The following is a 27,854-nucleotide window of genomic DNA, read 5'->3' as shown; positions in this document are numbered from 1 at the left end:
CACCCACCTGAAAGCCGAACCAGCAGTGAGCGCGCCTTTGGTGACCATTTGTGAGGAACTAAATGTGTACAGGCAGCGCCCGGAGTCTTTCCACACTTGCGGAGCAGGCGGGGAGATACGAATCTCCTGTGGGACGCATCAAGCGTATTGAAGACAAAGGAAACCGGAGGGCTCCAACTTCAATCCCGCAAATACGAAGCTCGAAGTGAAGGACTACTATATGTCCGTATGAGAAATAAACTCCGATGCGGCCCTTGATACAAAGTGCTAGGAGGGCGCAGAAGTATTTAAAAAAAAAAAAAAAAAAAAAAAAATTCGAAATTCCATATGACTTGGAAAAGGGACTACAATTCCCAAGATGCCCAGCATCAATCTAGAGGCACGGCGGAAATAAGGCAAGGGAGGAGTCATTGCCACCTGATGAAAACAGAAGTTGGAAACGCGTAGTGGCATGTCATGGACTCTGAGCCTACTGCAGAGAATAAAAGACACGATTTGAAACGCTTCTGGGTGTTCGGCGTATTCTCATTGTTCACATATAACCACAGGGTTGTGGTCACCCACCTGAAAGCCGAACCAGCAGTGAGCGCGCCTTTGGTGACCATTTGTGAGGAACTAAATGTGTACAGGCAGCGCCCGGAGTCTTTCCACACTTGCGGAGCAGGCGGGGAGATACGAATCTCCTGTGGGACGCATCAAGCGTATTGAAGACAAAGGAAACCGGAGGGCTCCAACTTCAATCCCGCAAATACGAAGCTCGAAGTGAAGGACTACTATATGTCCGTATGAGAAAGAAACTCCGATGCGGCCCTTGATACAAAGTGCTAGGAGGGCGCAGAAGTATTTAAAAAAAAAAAAAAAAAAAAAAAAAGTCGAAATTCCATATGACTTGGAAAAGGGACTACAATTCCCAAGATGCCCAGCATCAATCTAGAGGCACGGCGGAAATAAGGCAAGGGAGGAGTCATTGCCACCTGATGAAAACAGAAGTTGGAAACGCGTAGTGGCATGTCATGGACTCTGAGCCTACTGCAGAGAATAAAAGACACGATTTGAAACGCTTCTGGGTGTTCGGCGTATTCTCATTGTTCACATATAACCACAGGGTTGTGGTCACCCACCTGAAAGCCGAACCAGCAGTGAGCGCGCCTTTGGTGACCATTTGTGAGGAACTAAATGTGTACAGGCAGCGCCCGGAGTCTTTCCACACTTGCGGAGCAGGCGGGGAGATACGAATCTCCTGTGGGACGCATCAAGCGTATTGAAGACAAAGGAAACCGGAGGGCTCCAACTTCAATCCCGCAAATACGAAGCTCGAAGTGAAGGACTACTATATGTCCGTATGAGAAAGAAACTCCGATGCGGCCCTTGATACAAAGTGCTAGGAGGGCGCAGAAGTATTTAAAAAAAAAAAAAAAAAAAAAAAGTCGAAATTCCATATGACTTGGAAAAGGGACTACAATTCCCAAGATGCCCAGCATCAATCTAGAGGCACGGCGGAAATAAGGCAAGGGAGGAGTCATTGCCACCTGATGAAAACAGAAGTTGGAAACGCGTAGTGGCATGTCATGGACTCTGAGCCTACTGCAGAGAATAAAAGACACGATTTGAAACGCTTCTGGGTGTTCGGCGTATTCTCATTGTTCACATATAACCACAGGGTTGTGGTCACCCACCTGAAAGCCGAACCAGCAGTGAGCGCGCCTTTGGTGACCATTTGTGAGGAACTAAATGTGTACAGGCAGCGCCCGGAGTCTTTCCACACTTGCGGAGCAGGCGGGGAGATACGAATCTCCTGTGGGACGCATCAAGCGTATTGAAGACAAAGGAAACCGGAGGGCTCCAACTTCAATCCCGCAAATACGAAGCTCGAAGTGAAGGACTACTATATGTCCGTATGAGAAATAAACTCCGATGCGGCCCTTGATACAAAGTGCTAGGAGGGCGCAGAAGTATTTTAAAAAAAAAAAAAAAAAAAAAAAAAAAGTCGAAATTCCATATGACTTGGAAAAGGGACTACAATTCCCAAGATGCCCAGCATCAATCTAGAGGCACGGCGGAAATAAGGCAAGGGAGGAGTCATTGCCACCTGATGAAAACAGAAGTTGGAAACGCGTAGTGGCATGTCATGGACTCTGAGCCTACTGCAGAGAATAAAAGACACGATTTGAAACGCTTCTGGGTGTTCGGCGTATTCTCATTGTTCACATATAACCACAGGGTTGTGGTCACCCACCTGAAAGCCGAACCAGCAGTGAGCGCGCCTTTGGTGACCATTTGTGAGGAACTAAATGTGTACAGGCAGCGCCCGGAGTCTTTCCACACTTGCGGAGCAGGCGGGGAGATACGAATCTCCTGTGGGACGCATCAAGCGTATTGAAGACAAAGGAAACCGGAGGGCTCCAACTTCAATCCCGCAAATACGAAGCTCGAAGTGAAGGACTACTATATGTCCGTATGAGAAAGAAACTCCGATGCGGCCCTTGATACAAAGTGCTAGGAGGGCGCAGAAGTATTTAAAAAAAAAAAAAAAAAAAGTCGAAATTCCATATGACTTGGAAAAGGGACTACAATTCCCAAGATGCCCAGCATCAATCTAGAGGCACGGCGGAAATAAGGCAAGGGAGGAGTCATTGCCACCTGATGAAAACAGAAGTTGGAAACGCGTAGTGGCATGTCATGGACTCTGAGCCTACTGCAGAGAATAAAAGACACGATTTGAAACGCTTCTGGGTGTTCGGCGTATTCTCATTGTTCACATATAACCACAGGGTTGTGGTCACCCACCTGAAAGCCGAACCAGCAGTGAGCGCGCCTTTGGTGACCATTTGTGAGGAACTAAATGTGTACAGGCAGCGCCCGGAGTCTTTCCACACTTGCGGAGCAGGCGGGGAGATACGAATCTCCTGTGGGACGCATCAAGCGTATTGAAGACAAAGGAAACCGGAGGGCTCCAACTTCAATCCCGCAAATACGAAGCTCGAAGTGAAGGACTACTATATGTCCGTATGAGAAAGAAACTCCGATGCGGCCCTTGATACAAAGTGCTAGGAGGGCGCAGAAGTATTTAAAAAAAAAAAAAAAAAAAAAAAAAGTCGAAATTCCATATGACTTGGAAAAGGGACTACAATTCCCAAGATGCCCAGCATCAATCTAGAGGCACGGCGGAAATAAGGCAAGGGAGGAGTCATTGCCACCTGATGAAAACAGAAGTTTGAAACGCGTAGTGGCATGTCATGGACTCTGAGCCTACTGCAGAGAATAAAAGACACGATTTGAAACGCTTCTGGGTGTTCGGCGTATTCTCATTGTTCACATATAACCACAGGGTTGTGGTCACCCACCTGAAAGCCGAACCAGCAGTGAGCGCGCCTTTGGTGACCATTTGTGAGGAACTAAATGTGTACAGGCAGCGCCCGGAGTCTTTCCACACTTGCGGAGCAGGCGGGGAGATACGAATCTCCTGTGGGACGCATCAAGCGTATTGAAGACAAAGGAAACCGGAGGGCTCCAACTTCAATCCCGCAAATACGAAGCTCGAAGTGAAGGACTACTATATGTCCGTATGAGAAAGAAACTCCGATGCGGCCCTTGATACAAAGTGCTAGGAGGGCGCAGAAGTATTTAAAAAAAAAAAAATAAAAAAAAAAAAAGTCGAAATTTCATATGACTTGGAAAAGGGACTACAATTCCCAAGATGCCCAGCATCAATCTAGAGGCACGGCGGAAATAAGGCAAGGGAGGAGTCATTGCCTCCTGATGAAAACAGAAGTTGGAAACGCGTAGTGGCATGTCATGGACTCTGAGCCTACTGCAGAGAATAAAAGACACGATTTGAAACGCTTCTGGGTGTTCGGCGTATTCTCATTGTTCACATATAACCACAGGGTTGTGGTCACCCACCTGAAAGCCGAACCAGCAGTGAGCGCGCCTTTGGTGACCATTTGTGAGGAAATATATATATATATATATATATATATATATTTTACATTTGTTGATTTGAACATAATGCACTTATTTTGCTTATGAAAACATTCATATTTTGTTGTTAATTGGGGGTTGAAAGAGAATCTATGCAGAGGCTTTGTAACCAGGAAACCTGGGCGCAAATCCCAGCTTTCTAATTTAAGCAAATTGTGTAATCCTAGGCAAAACTTTTACTTCACATTGTTTCATTTTCCTTGGATTATCTATTTAGGATGCTTGTTTTTGTTTTATTTACAGAGATTATTACTTTCAATAAACGTCACTGATCTCATTGATATAATCCAATGTATTGCATTAAAACACAAATATTGAAGTAAATCCTTTTTATAAAAATGCTTTCACCATATGTAACATATTATGAGAATTACATGCCAAATCTTGAGAAGGCTCTCCTCGTGCGGCTCTTACAGCCAAGACTACCCCCTATCTTGGCTCGGGCTATACATTTTGTCACCACTCTAACATGGCCGACACATTTATAGAAGGGTCAGAGGCGCTGAAAATTGTACGAAGGATTGCAACGTTGTCCTTCGTCTGTCTCTTACCAGGCGGCGGGTATTATCGAGAGTAAATTCACGCACTTAGTTTAGTCAGGCAATGTTGGATGTTTCGTTCGGTTTAAAATATCCACGCTGAGCGTTTTAGTGACTGCGTGTTTGACTTTTGGTTTTATATACTTTTTGCCTGAACCCAACATGTCGCGTGATTACACAATGGCCCGCCCACATCCTTGTGGCAAACTGGCAATGTAGTAACATGTGTCTTTGAAGAAACTTTTCTCCCGCGCGTCACGCAACATATAAATAGAGACCAGCAGAAGTGGGGATCATGCCGCCGAGGAAGGTACGGCATGGGAATAGTCACTGTTAACTGGGGGTTTATTTGCAAATCCCACGTACTTTCTGCAGTAGTTGAGAGGTTGCACTGACAGTTCTCCTACGTTTGTGGGGAGTGTGTTTAAAAAATGTTGACAGTTTTTCTTTCATAAGTAGAGTACAACAATATAGAAAGTTAATTATCAGTTGTTAAAGTGTGTCATTCAAACGAGACACCTGGACTCTTTAATCGCTATCAATGTGTCACAGACTGAATGTTCCACGAAAGTATTTTCTCTGCTTTTTTAGAGTACACATTTGGGGTCAAAGTGGGGAACGTTTTTAAACATCAGGGTAATATTTTGTTGAAAAACGAGGAACCGAAAAAAAGCACCTCTTTTTGGCTACCGTGGGTCACGTGAACCTCCTCAAAAGGCAAGTAATTATGTTACTGGTATCTATATGGATGGTAGGATATGATGCGTCAGCAGCACTCTGCCCAGGAGAAAATCTCTTGCAACGTTCTGTTGTTTGTATTCTCATTTGGAGTTGAGCTGCAGTGCTTGTGTTTGATTGGCTGATGCCACGTTTTGTTAGAGGATTGCTGTATTCAGTTTGGCAACAGCATTTTAGTGGACAGTAGCGCCAGTACCACAAAGTGTAATTTTCATAGTAAGTCACAGGCCTTCAATTAGGCTGTCAGACATCAAGTGGTAATGTGCAGATCACTTACTGGTAATATCTGTTATTCTGATTACTTATTTTTATTTTATGTTTGTAATTTTATATAGTACTGACATGGCCCGAAGGCATCAGAGCGCTTTACTATTTATGAACATACCTTGCCCACTTTAGAATTCATAGTGAACTTGGAAAACACCAGTCTGGGCATTTCTCAGAAAATATTTTTCAGGCAGTTTCAGATTAGAAAGCACAAGGACATACCCAATGCTGGGAACTAGTCTGGTTCTTGATCGGGATCATTTCAGACTAGATAGGTAAAATGTACGATAGTCAAGAATCTATTCAGCATTTATTTATTTTATTCGATTTATATAGCGCGCTATAACCCAGGGGTCTCTAAGCGCTTGTCCGGTAAGCACAGCAGAAATCCTGAAAGGGCCCTTCCCTGGAGTTATAGCCCACCCCAGGCCTTCTGGAAAAGACCGGTTTTCAACTTCTTCCGGAAGGACAACAAATTAGGTTCCTTACGCAGATCCGCCGGTAGATTATTCCAAACTGCTGGGAGGGTATTAGAGATGGCCCGACCACCCACTGTCGCCAGTCTGAAGCGTGGTTGGAAAAGAAGGGTTGCTTCCGCAGATCTTAGCGCCCTACCCGGTTTGTATGGAATCAGGCGGGTCTTAATGTATCTTGGTGCCTTGCCATAGAGCGATTTATGTGCAATACATAACCCCTTGAAAAGCACCCTCTGTCTTACTGGGAGCCAGTGCAGCTCGCGCATAAGTGGGGACACATGCGTGCTCCTGGGTTTCTTATGAATAAGCCTAGCGGCGTCATTCATCACCACCTGAAGTTTGTCCAAGAGTTTTTGGGGCAATCCTAAATAAAGCGAATTGCCATAGTCCAACCTTGCTAATATCATTGCGGACACCGCTCGTCTCAAGGTGGAATAGGACAATAGTGGAGCAATTTTCCTAAGTTGCCGGAGCAGGCCAACACAGGTTCCTACCACCGTGGTGATTTGCTTCCGCATGGAAAGTTTATCATCCACATGGATGCCTAGGCTTTTTACTGCTACTGCTGGCTCCGGGGGCGGCCCAAGTTCCCTAGACCAGAACCCGTCGTGCCATGGATTGCCAGCGATGGTAATAGGTAGAACCTCCGTCTTGTCCGGGTTGATTTTTAAGGAGTTCAGCGACATCCAATTAGCTGTATGCTTAAGAATAGTTTGGAGATTTGCTGACGCCCCAGGAGCATTATCCATTTGGATAATGATTTGAGTGTCGTCAGCGTAGTTATAAACCTGACAATCCATTTGATTAAGGAGTGAAATCAATGGTTGGAGGTATATATTAAATAACAGGGGCGACAAAGCCGACCCCTGTGGCACTCCACAGGAAATTGGTGTTGCATTGGAGAGCAATTCTCCCAGCTGAACTCTTTGTGTCCTCCCTTGTAGGAAAGAAGCAAACCAGGCGTGGGCTGTGCCCTGGATGCCGAAGTCCCTCAGCCGCGACAAAAGTTGTTTATGACACACGGTGTCAAACGCCGCGGAGAGGTCTAGCAGCACCAGGGCACCAGGTATCTTCTTATCTGCCCTATTCCTGAGCTCATCCACAATTGACAGCATGACCAGTTCCGTGCTATGATTCGCACGGAACCCCGATTGATTTGGTTCCAACAGATCGTTCCTTTCTAGATGGTCAGAAAGATCGGACAGAACATGCTGTTCCAGCACTTTGGCGAGGAAAGGGATCTGGGAAATAGGCCTTAAGTTTTTTAGGCATTTAACATCAGCCCCCGGTTTTTTTAGCAGAGGGATCAACCTTGCCTCCTTAAAGGCTAAGGGAACCTTGCCTAATGCTAAGGATGAGTTTAAGAGAGTCAAAACCTCCTCTTCTATTCCTGGCATAGCCAGTTTGAATACTTCAGGGGGACAGGGATCAGCCTGGGAGCCGGACTTAACTCGCCCCATAAGCAGGGACAGTTCTTCTTTCGTGATGGGAGGAAGAATGTCCAGAGATTTGTCCACCAACTTCTTAGTCGACGTAGACTGTGGGGGGCAGGCATGTATGGGAGTACAGGCAATTTCCGAAATAAGGTCTTTAATTTTGCTAGTGAAGAAGTTCTGAAACCTCTGACAGTCCTCTAAAGTGAACTCCGGCCTTTGTTCTTTTACTTTCCTGAGTTCATTTAGGACTTGAAAGATTTCTTTCTGAGGGTCTTTGGCTGTAATGATCCTTTCCTCATAGAAATCCGCCTTCCTAGCTATTATTGCCTGTTTATAATTCGCTAATTCTAGCATGTAAAGACTTCTCGCCTTAGTATCGTAGGCTCTGCGCCAAGCTCTCTCCGTCTTGCGTAGAGCTCTCTTCTTCTCCCTTAAAGAGTCATTGTACCAGGGAGACCCGGGGCCTCTGTTTACTAAATTGACCCTGCGTGCTGGCGCCACATAGTCGGCCGCCCTTCGAAGTCTAACATCTAGATTACTACAAAGAGCATCAGGATTCTCATCTTGACGGTTCTGAGATGGATTAGCTAAGAGATGTGCCACCATTTTGTCTCCATTGATGTTCTTCCATTTCCTCACCAACCTCTGGCCTTCTACAGGTTTTGTTTTTTGTGGGTTCATCAGGAGATCTCCCTTCAGTAGGTGGTGATCCGACCAAACACACGGTCGCGTGATCGTTGCTCCCTGTACCGGTAGTGACGTCCACACCAGATCAAGCGTGTGACCTTTCACATGTGTCGGCCCCTTTACTTGTTGGGTTAGACCTAACGATGATAATGCCTCATCAATGTGGCTAGCCTGCCCTTTTCTTGGGGTAGTTTCCCAATGATAATTAAAGTCTCCCAAAATGACCAAATTATCATATCTCGAGCGCAGGTCCTGCACTAATTTCAAAAATAGGTCCGGGAACTCCGGCATAGCCCAAGGAGGACGATACACTACCAGGACAGTCAAGCAATCTGTCCCCAGTCTAAGTTTAACACCTAGAACCTCCGCCCCACCCAAATTTTCTGCTAAGATTGTTTCTACCCGCATGCGATCAGCAAAGAAAAGTGCCACCCTCCACCTCTTTTCTCTCCCGCTCTATTACAGTGTAGGACCGAGAAATTTGCCGGTAAGGCAGCCACAAGATCCGGTAGCGAGGAATCCTCCAGCCATGTCTCCGTGATTCCCAGCACATCAAACTCTCCGTCCTCCAACAATGAGAACACCTCTCCATTATGTTTTTGGAGGGAACGGGTGTTTAACAACCCATAATGTACAACCCCCGCTTTATGGGAAAAAGGCCACCCAGAACCTTTCACCGGAGCCTTCCATAGTCCTACCTGTTGAAGCAAGGCCGCGGTCCCCTCCTCAAGGGGTGTGCAGGTCAAAATGATTTCCATAAGCTCACCTCTGTCATGGGTAATGCGCGAACCAGGGATTCTGGCCCCGGGTCCCGTCTGGTCCTGGATGGGCATAGATGGGCTCGCCTCTGGCGAGCCTCCGGCGTGCCCACGACGCGCCCGCTGCGCGCCTACGCTGCGCGCTAGCATATGGCAGGTTTAAATGGCCTCGTGTGAGCCAATCGCGTCAGCCAGCAGCTAGCCTGCTAACCACGATGTCTGCCGCAGCCGGCACTACCTCACCCAAGATGTCCCCCTCGCAGGTAGAAGCAGCTAAAGGGCCGCTGTAACAGCGGTGAGATCTCCTATTAAAGTGCAGGCAATGTCCTAAGAATCCCCGTTACCCTCGCAAAGAGCGCGGTGGAGTTGTGACGAAATAAAACGGCAAAAAGCCACGAAGATTAAAAATGGGTAAATTATAAAATATAGAGCGCGACCAAAATGCGCAAAGCACACGTTAAGCAGCTTTTAAAATGAACGAGTATCCTTCAGGACTGCTGCGCTTACCTTTCAGCATGATGGCCTTGTGCGCCTTTGTAGTATTGCTTATTTGATCCTCTCACTGCAGGAATGCCTAGATTACTGGTAAGGTCAGGTGTTCGTGTAACAATAGTCAGCCCCTGCAGTGATCAAAACAATTTGATAACTTACTAAAATTAATCAGGAATAAAATCACCAAGTACATCAACAAAGGAACCTCCTGCTCCAGATTGGCACCTCGTCTCAAAATCCCACCATACAAGTGAAAACACATCAAAGGTGGCACATCTTTCTCTATTTGAGCAGCCATGCTATGGAATTCATTACCCCCCAAACATAAGATTCACAGATGACTATCTTATTTTCAGAAGACTACTCAAGAATTGGCACTTTCTGCCATAACCACCATTCTGAAACACAAATGTACAGCATATCCCTGTGTATATAAACATTTAATTTGATTATTTTTATCTAGATATGTGTATTTCTTGACAGGGCCAAACTGGCCATAGCTTGCACCAGGCATCATTTTCCTGGTGTGCCAGGAATGGGGAGGGGGGGGGGGGGTTGGACCCGTGGGGGCCGGTTTTGTTATTGGAGGCCAGTTTTGCAAAGCAGGAGCGGTGCTTCTCACTTGCACCCTACGCTACCTGTCGAGCAGATTGCCAGGTCTGGTTGCTGTTCCCAGTCCGCCTGTGTTTCTTGATATAAATATGTACTTATGTATTTATTACTTTCCTCCTATTGTAAAAAGAAAAAACAACTTTAACTCTCTCTGATGCACTACCCTATGTTTCACCCTATACCTCTCTCAATGTATCCTCTTCCTCCACTCTCAAAATAACCCCTTCTAGGCTCTTCCCTGCTCGATCACTCCTTGGCTCACCCCAAACCTTATTTTAATACTATGATCTCACAAACAACCTGTAGGAAGGTAGGATCCTTCTAGCATGGTTACCTCTACATTTGTGCCTGGTGTCAGTGTGTTTTTGACTAGTCTGACTGGGATCCTGCTAATTTGGACCCCAGTCATTGTGCTTTCTCCCTACATTTGACATGGTAAGTATTTCTGTACCTCCACAATTGGCTACTGGTGTACCCCTATAAGTTCTTAGTAAATGGTACCAAGGTACCCAGGGCATGGGTACACCAGGGGTCTCCCATGGGCCGCAGCATGTATTATGCCGCCAATGAGAGACCACTCAAACTGTGACTACAGGCTTGCCATTGCAGCCTGTGTAAGCTGGTGCTAGCACCACCCATGACAGATATAAGTTTTCTTATATCAGAGGTCTCTACACTTAAAACCTAGAAGTCACCCCTAAGGCAGGCCTTTCAATCCTGAAGGCAGGGTGATGGGCTATAAGTATGTGGGTGCCCCTGAATGAGCAGGACACCCCTACAAAACCTGGAGTCGATTCTCCAGGCTTTGTAAGGGTGGTCAGCCATTTTTATACATATAGTGGTTATCTGTTATTACACGATGGCGAACTATATAGTGGCTGTGCCGGACCTGGGCATGTTTGGTATCCAACATGTTGGAATCCTACCCCAACACCATTACTGATGTTGGAGGTTTGATTCCATGCACTGAAGGGCTCCTCCGGGAAGCCCCAAGTACTCCCAGTAACAGCCTTTCAGGGTCTCCCAGCAAGCTAGTCCTGCTGCCCACCCCAGACACGATTGTGCCCTCCTGCTGCTGAGCTGAGCTCAATCAGTGAAAGGAAGAAAAATAGGTTTCCTAACACAGGAAAGTGTGACCACCTCCCAGAGAGGATTTAGTGTATTGGGGTAGGGGTGCTTGCTAGAGCCACCAGATATATTTGAAGGACACATTTGGTGCCCTCTATGCATACTCCAAATAGAATCAGATATGGAAACCCTTGGCTCACCCTCTGGAGCGAAACTAGATAAAGGACATGGAAGTATCCTCCCCTCAGTCCAGCCCCTCCTCTGGGTGGAACCCCTGAGTCGTCCTAACCCATTTCTTAAGGTATAAAAGAGCTTACCTGTGGGTGGGTCCTCAGATTCGTCGTGGGACAAGACTCAAGCCTGAAACCACGTCACTCTTCGACTGTCTGGACACCTGAACTTCACCTGGAACTGAGACTGCATCAAGGAAGGCTCCTGCTGCTCCTGTTCTACAAGTTTATTTTGTTGTCTGTGTCTGTGCTTCTTCCAGGATCTTCAACAAGGACACCCGAAGTAATCTCCCTTCGAGTGAAAGAGTCACTCCCCTGCATCTGCAGGCACCGCAACAAAGCTGACCAGTCTGCTGCTCTTGACGTCCCAAGGACTTCGAAATGCTCAGCAACACAGGTGGTGGTTTTGCAACTCCCTCGAGGCCTGATCCTGTTCTCTCTGCGACTTTGAGGCCAGTATGGAACTGCTGGGATCGAACCCCTGTGCACCGGGTCGACTTGCCGTTGCCAAGGCTTGTTGGCTTTGCATTACAGAAATGTTCAGGCTACAAGAAGCTCCAGCCTCCAGCATCCCTTCCTCCTAAGATCAGCATCCTCACCGCATCCTCTGCACCGTGGGCCTTCATCTTTGGTGAGCTGCTCGAGGTTGCAACTCCTGTGCCCTTGGTCTGTGGGTCCTCTCGAGGGTCTTATCCTGCTTCAGTGGGCCCCCCTGCTTGCTCCCACCTTGTTGGTCCCTGTGTTGCTCCTTCTTTGCTGTCCACAGCTGTTTTAGCTGACAAGGCTTGTTGGTGCTCCTGCCGGACACCAAACCCCTGGTTCCGACAGCTCGTGCATGGATACTGTTCTTCCTCAGCATTGCGTAGTCCTCACAGCAGTAGCAACAAGGTCACCTTCAACTCCTTTGAACCGTCTCTTATAGGAGGGCATTGCTCTTCCGTGCCTCCTGGTCTCCTCCGAGTGGCATAGACTGTTTCCCCTCTGCTTGCAGGGTCTTCTCTTCAAGATTCCACCCTTGGATTCCACTGGACTCTTGCACAGTCTTCGCCAGCAGCATATTAACTGAAGTCCTCCATTGTGGTTTACAGCGGTTATCGATGTCACTTCGTACCTATGTACCCAGCTTCTCTCGTGTAGGTATCCTGGCTCCTGGGGTATCCACGGGTGGGGTGAGTCGCCAACCTTCTGTCTTCCACAGGGTTTCTTCAGGGTCCACTGTGAAGGGTCCTTCTTCAAAACTGCAACAGCGACTTTTCCCGATTACTTCTATTGAGTACGCAGTTGTGTTTCCACTCTGTACCCAGCCTCCATGGTGCTCCTGGGTACTTTGGTGGTTCCTTGGGTCCCCAGCTCTTCTGAGTCTCCTGGTCCAAGTCCCGACTTTGTTCACAGTTCGCATTCTACTTTTTTAGTATATAGTTTGGTCCACCTGGAAACCACTGTGTATTGTGCTTACTTACCTATTTGCAATTGAAGTATTGTATGTATTTTTGTTTATATCTCCAGGTAGGATACATACCCATGTGTTACTGATTGTTGTGTGATAAATAGAAATATTTTTATATAAACACTGTGGTTCTTTTGTGTTTAACCTACACTGTATGATTAGATCTGACAAAACAAGCTGCTTAACACTCCTTCTGGTTAAGCCTGAAGCCTGTTCTCCACAGCTACCACTTAGAGAGCTTTCTAAGGTTGCCTAAGACCACTAAAACCACCATAAGGGTTGTCTGGATTAGTGCAAGGTGCTTCACTTAAATAAGTGTGCACCATATACTAAGCCAGCCTCCTACACAACCCTTCTAAATTCTTCCCTCACCTATCCCTTCTTTGACTCATCCCAAAACTAATTTTACTACCATGATCTCCCTAACCAATTTCTGGAGATTCTTCCCTCCATCTCTCCTTATACTCATCCCAAACCTCATCGCACTTTATTGATCTCCCATTAAACACTTTCTAGAGTCTTATCTCTTCTATACCTATATTCCTCCCATTATCCTTTTCAATACGTCTAACAGAGTCACATGTCCACCACTCAAATTTCACTATACTAATCCACCACTGATCCTTTTTGGGTTCCGGAGTAGCGTGCTACTTGCCGAAAAGCACTTCAACACCTTGTTCAGGGCAGTAAATGCTATATAAAGTACAATTACAATGCAATACAACAAGCAGGAGATAAGGGTTACAGTGAGTTACATTTATAGTAATGAATCCCAGACAATTACTTCGGTGGGTGTGTGAAGAAGTAATCACAAGAACAGTTACAGCAATAAGGCAGAGGAAATACACAGTTAAAGCATCGATTTAGATTATCGGGTCATATAGCGAGGGCAGGACAGATCGCAATCAGCGAGAGTACTTAAGTCTGGTCGAGGGTGAATTAACCAAGATGTCTGTCACAAAGGAGGAGCTTGAGGTCCTTTTTGAAGGTTACTAGGCATGTGGTTAGATGGTGGGAGAGAGGCAGAGAGTTCCATATTCTAGTGGCACTTCCAGAAAAAGACTGGTTCATGTATCATTCTCGACTGAAGGTGGGAGGTTCAGGAAGCTGGGACTGGGCATTTCTGGGGCCCCTATTTGTTCCAGAGATTTTCAGTTTCTCCTCTAGATAGGAGGGTGAGGAGGAGGGCAGCGCTCTGTTGGTAATACACGCGATTTTGAATTGAGCCTGCACTTCAATGGGGATCCTGTGGAGGGTTAGCAGAGCCAGGGAAATGTGGTCAGATTTCGTGGGACCAAGAATGAAGCGTGTTGCAGCATGTAATGTTGCTTTCAGAGAGCCTTAGTGAACTTTGGGAATATCTGAGAGGCGGGCAATTCCATAATCTAGTCTAGAGAGCACGAGTGACTGCACCACTAATTTGAGTTCTTGTTCTGAAATCAATTGTCAGATGGCCCATAGCTGCCCAAGTTGGAGTTGTTTACAACAAGGGGTGGTGATGGAGTTGTGCGCTGTTGGCCATGGCTGCGATGTGTCTGTGACGATTGAGATGATTTTCAAGGGTGATGGCGAGTGACCTGGCACTCTGGACAATGGCGGAGCAGCCCTCCAGGGCAGGAAGGTTAGCCATCCATTCTTTAAGAGAGTATTTGAAAGGTCTATCGAGGAAGAGGTTTTCAAGAATATTTGGGTGTCGTCGGCATAGAGGCGAAAGAGAATCACACAAAGAGGTTCTAGATAGAGGTTAAACAGGATTGGAGAGAGAATCGAACCTTGAAGGGATCCCTTGGTGAATGCTGACTGGTTTGAGAGTGAGTTGCCCATTTTCACAGTTTGGGAAAGGTTGGATAGGTAAGATGTGAACAAGTTGAGGACAGTACATCCACATCCCACGCGAAGATCAAGAGTACAAAGGAGGTCCATATGGTTGACAATGCCGAATGAAGCAGATACATCCAGGAGGCAGGAGTGGCTGGAGTTGAGGATTCTGAGCGAGTCCTCGATTATATGGAGTTTGCAGTTTCTGTGATGTGACCCTTTGGAAACCTGATTGGAGAGTGTCTAGGACAGAGGTCTTCAAACGTTTTTGCTCTGAGCCCCCCTAAGGAAAATGTTTTGAAGTCGGGCCCCCCTCAAGAACTTTATGGCAAGAATTGGGCGAGCGGAAGTGGTAAAGCTGAGTGTGGGGTTCACATGTGTTGTGAAGCCGAGGGTGTGACAGTGACCAAGGTGCCTGCTACCTGAAAGAAATGTAATTGGGTGCAATTGATTAATCACCAAATGTAAGGCTTGCTTGGGACCCAGTGTATGCCTTAATTGATAGTCACTGGAAGTTTCATGATGATAAGTGACATAAGGGTGTTGGATTCTGGAAAGTATAATTTTAATGGATACTTATAGAAATGCTTGCACTAGGGACAGTCTGATTACCTATTACTAAAGACATGCTTTGAGAGCCCTTGTTTTATCATAAACACTAAACCCAGAGCCACTGGAATTGTACGATTCTGTGGCTCTTTTCACATAATTATGGACATTCCACATTTGCCACATAAACCATCACCTGGTGCAGAAGCTGCAGCTTTTAGAGAAAAAAAAATTCTAGCTCAAAAGGATCAAAGTTACTAAAATGTGGGGCCGCAGTGGAAGGCCCTTCACAAAGGTTAACTGGCCACCTTTCACCTGCTTATTTCTGTATTTGTTAAACTGGTACTAATGAGGTAAAATGTTTGCCCAAATAGAATTATATATAAAAAGTACAAAATAATGAAGTAATAGTGTCAGAAAATATGCCGCATTATGTGCATTTTCTTCTTGCATAGTTTTGTCAACACTGCTGCATAATTTGGTGCACCCCTCTCACATAATTCCTGTGGCTCTGACTAAATCATTTGGCAGCACCATATCTTTCTTATACTGTGTATACAGTTTTAAAAGAATTATTTTCATATTCACATTCACAGTGCTTAATGTTAGAGGAGGGGGCCTGTAACACTATATATACACATACATTCCCTTTTCCCCACTGCTCCCACCAGGATTCAGATATGTGACTGTTTGACCTCACACAGACCTCTGCAATGATTGCATTAACAAATTGAGGTCTCATAAGTATTACTTATTTTTCTTTTCAGATGTGTTATTTTATCTGCAGTTACCTGCAAGTGAAAAAACAGAACTAAATAGTTAAAGAAGTGTTGTTCTTTTTAATGGTATCTTTGACCCTGCCTTGCACTATAGCTCCTGTTTGTAAATGAAGACAGCTTGGAAACGCAGTAAATCAACAATTCGTGCTTCCAGGCTATTTTCATTTACAACTTCTTACTGAGGCATTCACGCCCCCCTGGGAACACTGCCACGGCCCCCAGGGGGGCGCGCCTCACAGTTTGAAGACCTCTGGTCTAGGAGGTTGCTTGCTCAAATATCTGGGGCTAGTTGGTATGCTATGCAATTTTTTATGTCTTTCCCTATAATGGCAGTGTGGAGACTGGGCGGTAGTTGTTTAGGTTCTCAGGATTGAGAGACTGTTTGTTTTTTCAAGAGAGGGTTGATTTGCCCCATTTTTAGTCATTCTGAGAAGAGGCCTTATTTGAGAGAGGAGTTCACCATGGTGGTGTGTGGCAAGAGATTTGCCGATAGAACCTGGGATTGAGTCCTGATGGTGGGTTGAGGGTTTTACTTTGGAGATTGTGAGTTGAAGGTCCTGTTCTGAATTTGGAGAGAAGGATGACCATTATTGTAGTGCCTTGCATGGGAGAGTCTTAACTGTTTCAAGGGATTCGTTGATGAGCAGCCAGATATGGATAGCTCTAACGTTTGTTTTCAAAGAAATCCACAAAGTTGTTGCAATGGGACACTGATGGTTTTGGAGCCAAAGTGGTGGAGGAGTTAGTAGACTATGCACTGACTTCGAACAGGCACTTAGGTCTGTTCTTCGTTAAATTCACACGGGCTCTGACATGGGAGGATTTAGCTCTGAGGATTCAGTCTTTATAATGTTTTCTCGCTTTGCAGGGATTGGTCAAACTCAGTTGAAAAGGTGCTTGTCTCCAGTCTTTCTTACATTTTCTGACAAGCTTTCTTTCTTCATAAAGCTCTTTAGAGAACCAGGGCCTTAACGGATTTGGTCTGGATATTTGAATTTCAGAGGAACACATTTGTCGATAAGGGATTCCATTGCAGGAGTTGTACTTGCCGGTGGTCTCGTTAATGTTCAGATTAGGTCTAATCGAAATTAGGGTGGGAAAGGCCATGATGGCATTGGCTTCTGTGTCAAGATTGGATGTGTCCCTGAACCACATTTTCTCTTTCTTGGGTTTGCCCGTATATTTTGGTGTGCAAACCAGTTAGGGAGAATGGAATCTGCCTGTGCTCAGACCTGTCGACCGGTAAGGGGTCATATGTTTTAGGTTGGAGGAATTGGAGATTATCAGATCCAGAATTGCACCTTCATAATGTGTGGGTTTAAGGCAGTGTTGTTGGAGATCATTGGTAGTGAGAAAGGAGGCAAAAGTGTCCACATAGCTGTTGCCCACGCCTCTCCAGTAGTTATTGAAGTGACCAAGGAAGATATTGTTGTCAAAGCTGGTGAGTTGCGAAGCGAAGACGTCCATGCATTCCTTGATAAAGGTGTTATTTTGATCAGGAGGATGGTAATTCACATTCAGTCTGAGGTTGAAGGTAGTGGATGTGAACAGTTCCACCGAAATGCATTCGAAAGACTGAAACTGAGTTGTTGAGAGGGTACGGCATCTCGGAGAGCTTCTGTGAATGAGTGCAATACCTCCACCTGGTTTATCTTCCCAGTCGCTATGCAGAATTTTGATTTGATTTGATTTTGATATTTATATAGTGCAACAATCACCCGAGGGCATTAAGGCGCTAGAGAAAGACCGCAAAAAAAGAATAGAGTAGTTGGGAGGATGAGGTCTAGAGCGTTGTTAGAAGAGACATTGAGCGATGTTTCTGTGAGGATCGGGATGTCAAGAATGAGTCTGGATCGAATCTGATACCTCTAGACTGTGTTGGACTGCCGACCGACAATTATTTAGCATGCTGGTAAGGGAGAAGCTGTTTTCTTTCTGGCTTGGCTGTCCCAGGAGGCTATTTGGGATTTGTATCAAGTTAAGAGGGAATGAGCTTGCCCTGGGATGGTGTGCATGCATATTAGTGCTGTCATATATATAGTTCAAATGTTTAAAATATGAATATCTTGCAGTCAGTTATGATACTAACTTCTTCTGCCCCAACAATGTTGTGTTTTGTGACCCTGCACTTGACCCGCATATAGACTACACACCTCTGTCACTATTGATATACTTACACATTGACAGCTACAGTTGGGAAGAGGCACGCATGATAGACATGTCCTGTTCTTCAATCAGAGGTGACGGTTGGGCTGTTGACCCCCACGCTTATCTGCAAATGCACGTTATCTGCTAAGATACCAAAGTACACCAAATTATGACTACAAGATACAAATGCTCTGAACTGTGTAAACGGTGACATTGCATTGCTGATCTTACTGTAAATGTAAATTGTACCAGTGTTTGGATGATGTGGAATAAGGAAAGATACAATTTCAATAAAGATATTAAAAAAAAAAAAAGATCGCTGTCAGAGGCGATGGTGGAGAAAACTGGCAGCTGCCTGCGGGAAGATTGGAGGAGGGTGTAGCAGAATATGAGGCTGCGTAGCGCTTTTGAGATAGAGTGGGTCTGAGTTATCTGGGGGTGATTGAGTCCATTTGGGACTGGCTAGGCCGCTGTCTCTCTGTATGCTAGAGGGATGTGGGGGTCCGCAAGGGGTGATAAGGGTAGCAGTGTTGAGGCGACAGAGAGTCAATTAGAAGGAGGAGAGCTGATGTGAGGATGGTCATTCTTCGAGAGAGGTGTGACAATAAGGAAAGGAGCTTGTTGAGCAGAGGACAGTTATGTTCAGCAAGTGATGGGCTGTCAGGAACTGACTTTTAGGGGTTGAGGTGCAGGTAGGGGAAGGCACTAGTTGTGGGTTTCTGGTGTTGGGAGATGTTAGGGTAGGGGGCGGAGAAGGAAGGGGGAGATATATGAGTCGACTGAGGGAATGAAACAACAGGGTTGGGAGATAATGGTTTGTGGGCGGTTCGAGGAGAAAGGAGCGGGGAAGGTCTGTGTGGGGAATGTTCAAAGTCTGGTATGGGTGATGAGCTATAGGATGTGGGAGGCCTTTTGGATTGTAGGAGAGTACTGGGTGAAAGGTGCTGTCTGGGTGGACCAGCAGGGTAGGAGAAAGGGGGAGGGGTATTATGGACGGACGGAGAGGTGGAGCATTGAGAATCTTCGGAGGGCCTGGGGGTAAGAAAAAATTAAGTAGATCGTGGCGAGGATTGTGTCGTTGGTTCAGAACATGATTTTTGCATTGTTGTAATTGGATATAGAAAGGTTGCCAGAGAGGCCAAAGGGGGAAGAGCATTTGAGTTTGCGCCCCTAGGGGATGCTAGAGAGAGAGAAGGATGGGAGAAAATTGTGTAAGGACCTTATCAATAAGTCAGTTTTATGAGTGAAGAGGTGGGGTCGGTTTTGAGGGAGCCTTTGTGTTGGCAATGGTATTGGCCTGTGAAGAGGGTTTTCTTCGTCCCAATGCTTATGTTAGAGAGGTGAGTCGAAACCCTCCCCCAACACCACAGGACCCAGCTAAACCAATGAAAAAACACACTCTATTGTGATCAGCAGCACCTCTCCTCACTAAGGGGCCATAAAGAAGGCGATTCAGAGAACTTCTCGACATCCTCCAGCACCAGGGTTCGATGTCAGGACACTGGGGAGTGAAGGTCATAAGGACTCGAAAGGGTAATCGGATTAATTAAGTTATTTGGGAGTAAAATACGCATTACCTCATCAACCTTTCCTCTTCCCAGAACTTACAGTCTCAGGCTCATAAAACAAACATAGCAAAGAGAGTTAGGCCAAAATAAGCGCCTGAAGTGGGAACATCCCTTTTTAGGTCGAGCTGACCTAGCTTTCAATGCGAAAGCATTGAAAGCTGTCAGCAAGACAACTAATGTTGCTCGTATTTGGGAATGTGGACAGCAGTAAGTCGCGCGCCTGTTCATTGTCAGATTTCACCGCGGGAACGCGCTTCTGAGCTGCGCTTGCGCAGACTAACTCGCTTCCCTCGCAACGGCGCACACACACAGACACAGCCAGCCCCCACCCCTCTGCACGCACACAGACACGCACGCATACACACGCCGCCGCCCTCTACCTTCCCCCCACCCCCCTTACACACACACACACACACACACCGCCCCCCTTACAACTAAGGCTTACTCACCGCATCCTCACCGCATCGCCGCCACTCCGTCCTGACTTCTGCAGCCACCGCGGGGCATCAACTCCGTGGGCACGGGCTTCGCGGAAAACGGAAGTCCCGCCCCACGACAGGCGTGACGCTCCCGAACTTCCGTTTTCAGGATGCGCATGCTCGCAGCTTATTAGACCCAGGGACGGGTGTGCCTTGAGAGAGTGCAGGCGCTACTTTCTTCTCCATTACTCTGCTGGTAGCTCCTGTCCACATGGAAAGCCCTCGGTCAGTCATAGCAATGGGAATGTCGAGGCGTGGCGCAATGAATGGGACGCACGGCGTGAAGGACCGTAAGGCGCTTGCACGAAGCTCTCTTTGGACTGCGTGCGCGCGGCTTCTGCGTGTGAGCTCGACCAAAGAGCTGGGCGCGCGCGCCGCAGGGGAGAGAGGGCGGGGGATGCTGTGGAGGCTCCTCAGCTGATGTCACAGAGGCGGAGGCGCTGCGGGCCCGGTCTGCGGTCTGCACACCCTGGAGCCGGCGCACCATTAGCTGTCCTTCGGAGGCGCCCGGCGCTGAGACTACCCGGGAGAAGATAATGGAGGCAGGTGGAGGAGCAGCCACAACTTGATCATTACAGATAACAGAGGTGAGGCGACAGCCCCAGAGTGATTGGGAGCCTAGTACAGGGGGCATCTGAGGGGGAACAGACAGGAAGTTGGACGTGCCTCAAAGTAGAGGACCATACACACGTTCTTTCTGAACCATCGTGTCCGCTCGATTCGGGGCGTTGTGCAGCGTTTGAGATCTGCAATGTTTACAAATATTTAATGTTTATTAATGTTAGGGTGGCCTCAGCGCTGTCTCGTTCTGGGTCCTTCACGTATTGGTCTATAGTATTCCGACACATCTGCCCACTCCTTTACTGCACAACCATAGGTAGCCGCCTTCATCACAACGAATCTTAAATATTTAACAGCGTTTGCCCTCTGTCGCTTAAACTCTTGGCACCCCCACCACTGGACAGGCTCCGATCTCTCACGTCCTACTTTCAGCGCCCTCCGTGCATGTCCATCAAATGATAGGTCAGCTTCTTTCAACCTTTGCTCGATCCATCACAGGGCAGTTTATCCCGCTAGCCTCACCTTCACAGTGGAACCCAAGAGGCGTATTATTTTTCAGTACGTTCTACCGTTAATGCACCCACTGATGGCATACTCCGAAATCGCGTCGGAGAGGGCTGGGAGGATGAGATTGCAGCGGCATGCCTGCTATCAGGCCCCAAATATGTGTCATGCAGAAAGCCGTGATCTCAGCCTGCGCTTGGCTGCCTGCACTGCTCTATGTTTTAAGCCCATAATAATGGATCTATGTATGTCCAAACATGCACATTTATTAATTAGCATCTCGTGTCACCGTTGAGGTAGAATGGGGGTCATCACCTCCAATTTCCGAAATGCACCATCTTTATCGAAATAAATAACCGATGATTCTTCTAATGTGCATGTTTGTTATTCTTACCCTTTAACAATGATTCTTAGTCTTAATAGTGTGCCAGTTGTTATGAAAATGTAACGAGTTTCATATTCTTAAGAAAATGGATGAGCTCGTCTTCATTGTAGCTCCTTCAAAAAATACTTTTGGTGCATTTTAAGTCACAACTGTAAAACATTTTGCAGCTCTACGCTAGCGGGACTATGAATTGCCTGTACGGGAGCTGCAGTAGATCACGTGTCATTTGTTGTCAGTCCGTGCTTCTTAAAACAGCGACAAATGGATTTCAGTGATTGGAAAGTTGTTCTTCAAGCCTCATTAAAGGCAGGGGTAATCTCTAAGGTATTTGATGTGTCTGGGTTTCACGTGACACTTGCCTCTGACGACAAGTTTTGCTTATGCATGCCAGACGGGAATGTGTGGACATGGAAATGGCCTTGTGTAATCTCACCATTACCCCATTGTACCCCGCTATGTTTAAAATGCCCAACCTTCATTGGGCAATCTGTTTCACCTTGTACATTTTTCTAGTTTTTTCTTGTTATTGTCTGTGGGTGAAGAAAATGTAGGACGCTCAATAGAGGACCATCGTGTTATAGGTAAATCGTATTCAATTTTTACGGTGAAACTTGAAACAATTTTATAGATTTTTTTATTATGTTAATTGCTGCAGTGATTCATGCATCCTACCACTTGAGAAAAGTTGCACCGTTTGAAAAGGGGAGAGTGCTCATTGTTTCGGTGCGTATATTTTCAAACTACAATGACTCAGATTCGTTGCCTTTGCATTTCTGAAACCTTTTATGGCACCAGCATTACAAGATATTATTTTCTGCCTTAATCAAGATATAATTCACACACATGAGGGCTCCCCATTTACTGGCTATGTATATTGTCTCCACAAATGAAAAGTACACAGAATATGAGCAGCCGCCAGGGTATTTCAACATCTCCTGATATTCTTAAAAGTGTAAACTGTGGTATTGCATTGTACCAGTACTTTGAAGTGCTGCCACTCTCCTAAAAGTGTTATTCCAGTACTGGGAACCGCTAGTACACATATTGCACTGGTACTGAGAAGTGCTGATACATTTATTGCACCAGTAACTGGAAGGTTTAGAACCATCCCATTAAAAGTATTGCACTCGTGCTGTTATACTCTCCCATTAAAAGTGTTGCACCCCTCCTGAGAAGCGCTGGTACTCTCCCATTAAAAGTATTGCACCCCTACTAAGAAGGACAGGTACATTCCCATTAAAAGTATTACACCCATGCTGAGGAGCGCTGGTTCTCTCCCATTAAAAGTGTTGCACCCAAGCTTAAAAGCGCAGGTACACTCCTATTAAAAGTATTCCATTCATGCTGAGAAGCGCTGGTTCTCTACCATTAAAATGTAAGTATTAATTATTTTTTTTTAAAAAGCCATTGTTATTTATAATATCAATACATCTAACTCACGTAAATACAACACATATTGCATTAGAAATGCTATAGGTGTCACATTTGCGAAAGTTAGAACTATTGGCATTGTAAATGACAAAGCTTTTAATTTCCCTATTTTCAAAACCAACACATAAATAAAAAAATTGTCATTTACAATACCAATAGCTCAAACTTTCCTAATGCGAGACCTATTGCATTGCAAATGCTTGTTAGCCCTGGAAAGCTTCTCACCCACACCAGACATATAACATTTGGAACACTGTAACGGTAAAAATAGAAGAGGAATGGGGAAACCATACACATGTATCTGCCTTCTCTGAGGCAACAGCAGGGGAAACCGGTTGAAGCACATGGCTTCCAAAATACCAACATGGACCACCCCACCACCAACAGACAGGGAACAGGAAGCCAGGCTGTGCACCATGCTAATGAAACGGCACAACCTTACACACTCATGTATAGGTTACTGAGCAGCTAGCCATTCCTGCTGAAAGATGGAGTCCAGTGCTTGCCCTGGATTGGCCGCCACATCCTGAAAGACAGTAAGCCGCACCTGCCTGTAAAGGTCTTTGGTTTCCAACCTGTGTTGGTACAGGTGTAGGAAGAGATGAGACAAAGCGGCGTCCAAATGAAGTACAGTCAGAAAAATAAATACAGTAGAGAGCCATGCTTTTCAGAATCACACCATGTGTTTGAATCTATTAAAAAGTAATTCTAGCTAACCAGGCCCAACCAAGCTGGGGCTGAAAAGTAATGTCTGCTGGAACAGAACTAAGAGAGCAAGTTCTGTGGGTCGGCTCATCGATAATCCTTGTGAGGGGAAGGACTGAGGAGGATAATGCAGGAAGAGGGTAGGCATGTTTTTTCATTGATTTAGCTGGGTCATGTGTTTTTTGAGGGGGTGGGTTCCCCACACTAACCTAACAAATGGAAAGAGGAAGAGGTAATATCCTTGTTTATATGTATTCGTTTAACTAATGGCTGGTTCAAATACTTTTATAAACCTAGGCCCTCTATGGAATCTTGAAAAGTGTTTTTATTATATAAAAAGATATTGATGGCTGATGAGGACCACCCACTTTGATTGCGTTTTTATACCTATTTAGGTTTTTTGAAACTTGTGTTATGTTAGTAATGATGGCTCTTGTCTGCGAACTCACAGTGGTCAAAGGTTGACACATGAATGCTAAAACGACCAGTTTCAGGAGTTACAACAGTTTAAAGATTTATAGCACACCACTTGTATTAACTTGCATGGTCCAATGACTGGATTATAAAATACAATACACCACTTTGGGAAGCCTAATAGTCCCGGTGCATAATGGGAAATAGCCAACAAGCAAGCAAACCAACAGTTAAAAAAGTAAAAAGTCCACATTTGTAAAGCGCACAATCACCCGTAAGGGTCTCTAGGCGCTGGGGGCCGTCGGGAAGATTAAGCGAGCTATTGCCCAGAGTCACATGGTGCTGGGCTAACCTGCCGCCGGAGCCGGGGATCGAACCGTGGTCCCCAGATTCCAGCGTCAGTCGCCCTGGCCGCGGCGCCACACCTCTTCCAAACCAATAGGCAACAGTTGTTTCAGTGGACCAAAGCATTCACTCAAAATCCAGTTGGGGCATATAATGCTAAGATCCATACATGTTTTCACACTGTTTTATACCTCTTCAATCGAGTTCAGTGAAAATGTGGACACGTGATTAAAACTTGCGCTTAAAAAACTAACTAATGAGCAGGAGGCAGAAATGTTCTAACGAAATGAATGTAAGAAGACCTTATGGGGGGGGGATATAACTGCATAAACCAATACTGAGGTCAATGCTTTCTAAAATTCACGCTTCCTACTGTCAAATATAACAAAGCAAGGTTTACTACACATTGCAGAAAATGGGCAAGTGTACAACACTGAATAAAAGGTCTCAGAAATACATGAAACCTTACAGACATTAAGGCTAATGCACACTTCAGCATGATATAAAACAATATTGAAAGTGGATCATATAAAATAGCAGGGCTTGAGAAGGCACACACGTGCAAGGGCGTGTTCGTAAGAAAGCACTAATGTTAAATGAAAACATTTATGATTTTGCTTTTTTTGATATCTCATTAATGTTTTGAGTATACGCCATTTTATTTGACAGTAGAAAATGCAACCAACACATTTCAATGCAGCAGTTAGCCACAGGGCTCTATCAAGACTTTATAGGTTACAGTATGTGTATGTATACGTTGTCCCTCATGCCTTTAGTCAGCATTTAATTTCTTAGTCACAATTAATATTGGTGTTTCAGTGTCCAAAGCATTTGGCTAGAATTTGTTTTGTAAGTCATTCGTGAACTAAAGCTAGAGTCACCCTGTATTTTCTTTACAAAGGTTTGTACCACCTCAGACTGGGTAAACATACAGGCTGCCCCAATAGAACCACCAAGTTCTTACATTACGAACTTTTTTTAACCCTACAGCCAGTGTTTTCTTTTTTGTGGTTTCCGACACAGGTCCAGAAACAGGTGGATTGTGTTGCTTGGAATGGCATTTTTTTTGTCTCCACGCTGACAGAGGCTTTACTTTAATACGATGACGTCAGAATATCCTGCTTCCTACGATTTTGCTGGTTTCTTGTGGTAGAAACGTACTTTTTTGCTCATATCAAGTGGTGCTTGTGTAGTACCCTTGGAATTCTGAGTTGAAGGTATTGCCGTACCCAGGGCATCTGTAGGTGAATCTGAAAATGAGGTAGATATGAGGAATTAGCGAGTATGCTGTTCCTTGGCGAGAGTTTGGAGGGGTCAACATGATCTGTACATAAGTAGTCTGTGTGGAAGACAACTTCCAGGATATAAGTTGAAGAGGGGGTGAGCCAATTCTTTCTGCTGACAAAATGTGTCGAGTTGGTGTGTGGCATGATTGGATGTATGTCGGATAGCTGAGTGAGTGTTGATTGGCATGAGTTGTTTGTTTTGGTTGTCAGCAGGGCTCAAGTCGGGGTACCACGCGGGTGGACGGCATCCCCCCACTTATTTTACCGTATTTTACAGGGTGGACGCCGTCCCCCCTGACCAAAAGCTGGACTGGACAATGATGGTGTTACTTACTGGACCGGCACACCGCCGATCTCCCAACCTTGACCTCGCATCCTGCTTCCTCCTCTCTCCACCCCTCCCATCACCCTCCCCTGCCCACTCACTCGCTACCCATCTCATGCTCCCTCTCCTGAAGTCTGTGCCCCGCTCTCTCCTCTCACAGATGCTCCCCCCGCGCTCTGTTCGTGACCTGCTCACGCCCCCCCCCCTTTGAGCCTTCACACTTTCTTAACTACGAGGCGCGCATCCTTTCCCCATGTCTCGTCCCCTCACTCCTCTCTTCCCGTGACTTAATTCACCCCCCCCATACACCCAGGGGCGAGCTGCTACTGGTGCAGTGGCACCGGGGGCCGGGCCCACTGAAACGTGATTATTACTGTATTTCGATGTTTTTTTTTCTTTCGTGACGTCACTTCCTGTCGTGACGTCACATCCTGTCTCTGAGCGTCCCCCCACTTCTTTATTTAGGACTTGTGCCCTGGTTGTCAGTGATTTGTATGTGATAGTTAGTGGTATGTGAATTAGGTAATTGAAGCTGAGTGATGTGTTGGTTTGGGAGTATGTTTGTGTGAGAATGTGAGAACTGGGAATTTTGCATTGTGATCAAATAAGTTGTAGTGATTGGGGGCGTGGCTTGGCCGCCGACAGTAATGGACGCGTGAGTGTTGCGCTCCGTGCCCGACTTCCCCATTTATCCTGCTAATCTCTATCCTGGTGTCCCCAGTGGACCGAGACTGCACACTCACACAACAGGGAACATCGAGGACCGGCCTGGAGTGGCGGGGCGGCGGCGGTGCAGCGCGCCGCGGACGGACTCCTGTGGGCGGCGCCGGCCATCTTCCAGCGGCCTGCGCGCTCGGCCTCATCCCCGATCTCGATTGAGGGGCTGGCCGATTAGAGGTGCGGACTGGCCGGGCTCCGGTTGCGGTGCAGATCGGGACTCCGACGTTGGCCCCGAGCGGCTGCGGTCGGCGACGGAGAGCTGCGGGACCCTGTAAAGGACCTCTGTGCTACCTGGTGAAGTATGAGGTTGGTGGAGGGGGCCTCGCGCTCCCGGTTGTTGTCGGGACCCGGCGGTCGCGTCGGGGCTGCACAGCTGGGCCGTTGCGGCCCGAGCCTCTGGGCGAGCCACCACCAGGAGCTGGAGTTTGGGTGCCTCCCCCGGCCCTACCTGACTATGCCGTGACGCTTGTGCACCCAGTTGGCTGGCGTGGAGCGCTGGTGGACCCTGGAGACTGCGGGGGACCTAGAGGGAACGGTGCTGCAGAATCCGGTGGAGGAGCCGTCTACCACGGCTCGCAGAGCTGAACTTTTCTCCGGACTGGAGTACACCGGCTCTGGGGCTACGGCGTGGCTCGTCGACTGCTGCTGGCAGAGGAGACTGGAGCCCTGATGAGGTACCTGGGGGTCTAGCTGGGCCAGAAGGTGGAGGCGGCCGATCGACAGAAAGGGGTGATATTGGCACCTTCAGCTGGGGGCGTGCAGCGCCCAGCATTGGGACAGCATTGGAACAATTGTGCTATGTTGGGCACCCGTTTCTACACCTGATCTGCCACTGATCCTGCGCAAGGGGCGGCCCGGCCGTGGAACTCTCTTGTGGCATCTGCCCGGGCGGTGCGGTGCAGCTGGTTGTAACTGGGGGTGGAGAACTTACGCTGCGGGTTTGTGGAGGCACTGGCACATGTGCGACCCTGGGGGCAGACTTTGGTTTATGTGACTGAGTTCCTAACTGCTGGTTCGGTTTGTGCCCCTGGTGGAACTGCTTCGAGGGATACCCCCGCGCCCACTGATCGAACACGGAACGACGACTATCATGGGGAAACCGCGCC

At 46.7% G+C, this 27,854-nt stretch overlaps 1 protein-coding gene across 3 annotated transcripts in view; it reads left to right on the top strand.

Moving 5' to 3' along the window:
• Positions 1–4,568: 4,568 nt before the first annotated feature.
• The window catches only part of SPIDR (scaffold protein involved in DNA repair), a 2,204,159-nt gene continuing 2,180,873 nt past the window's right edge, over positions 4,569–27,854 (top strand). For 2 of the 3 annotated variants that reach the window (XM_078687327.1, XM_078687328.1), the window contains exon 1: positions 4,569–4,830. In XM_078687327.1, the coding sequence (XP_078543453.1) occupies positions 4,816–4,830 (15 nt within the window). In that variant the 5' untranslated portion in view covers positions 4,569–4,815. The remainder of the gene's footprint in view (positions 4,831–27,854) is intronic. The other variant, XM_078687326.1, reaches the window with a different exon arrangement.

The sequence above is a fragment of the Lissotriton helveticus genome, chromosome 4_1, assembly GCF_964261635.1.
Source record: "Lissotriton helveticus chromosome 4_1, aLisHel1.1, whole genome shotgun sequence".
Lineage (NCBI taxonomy): Eukaryota > Metazoa > Chordata > Amphibia > Caudata > Salamandridae > Lissotriton > Lissotriton helveticus.
Note: the sequence above shows the minus strand (reverse complement) of the source record. Positions and strands in the feature narration are given on the sequence as shown.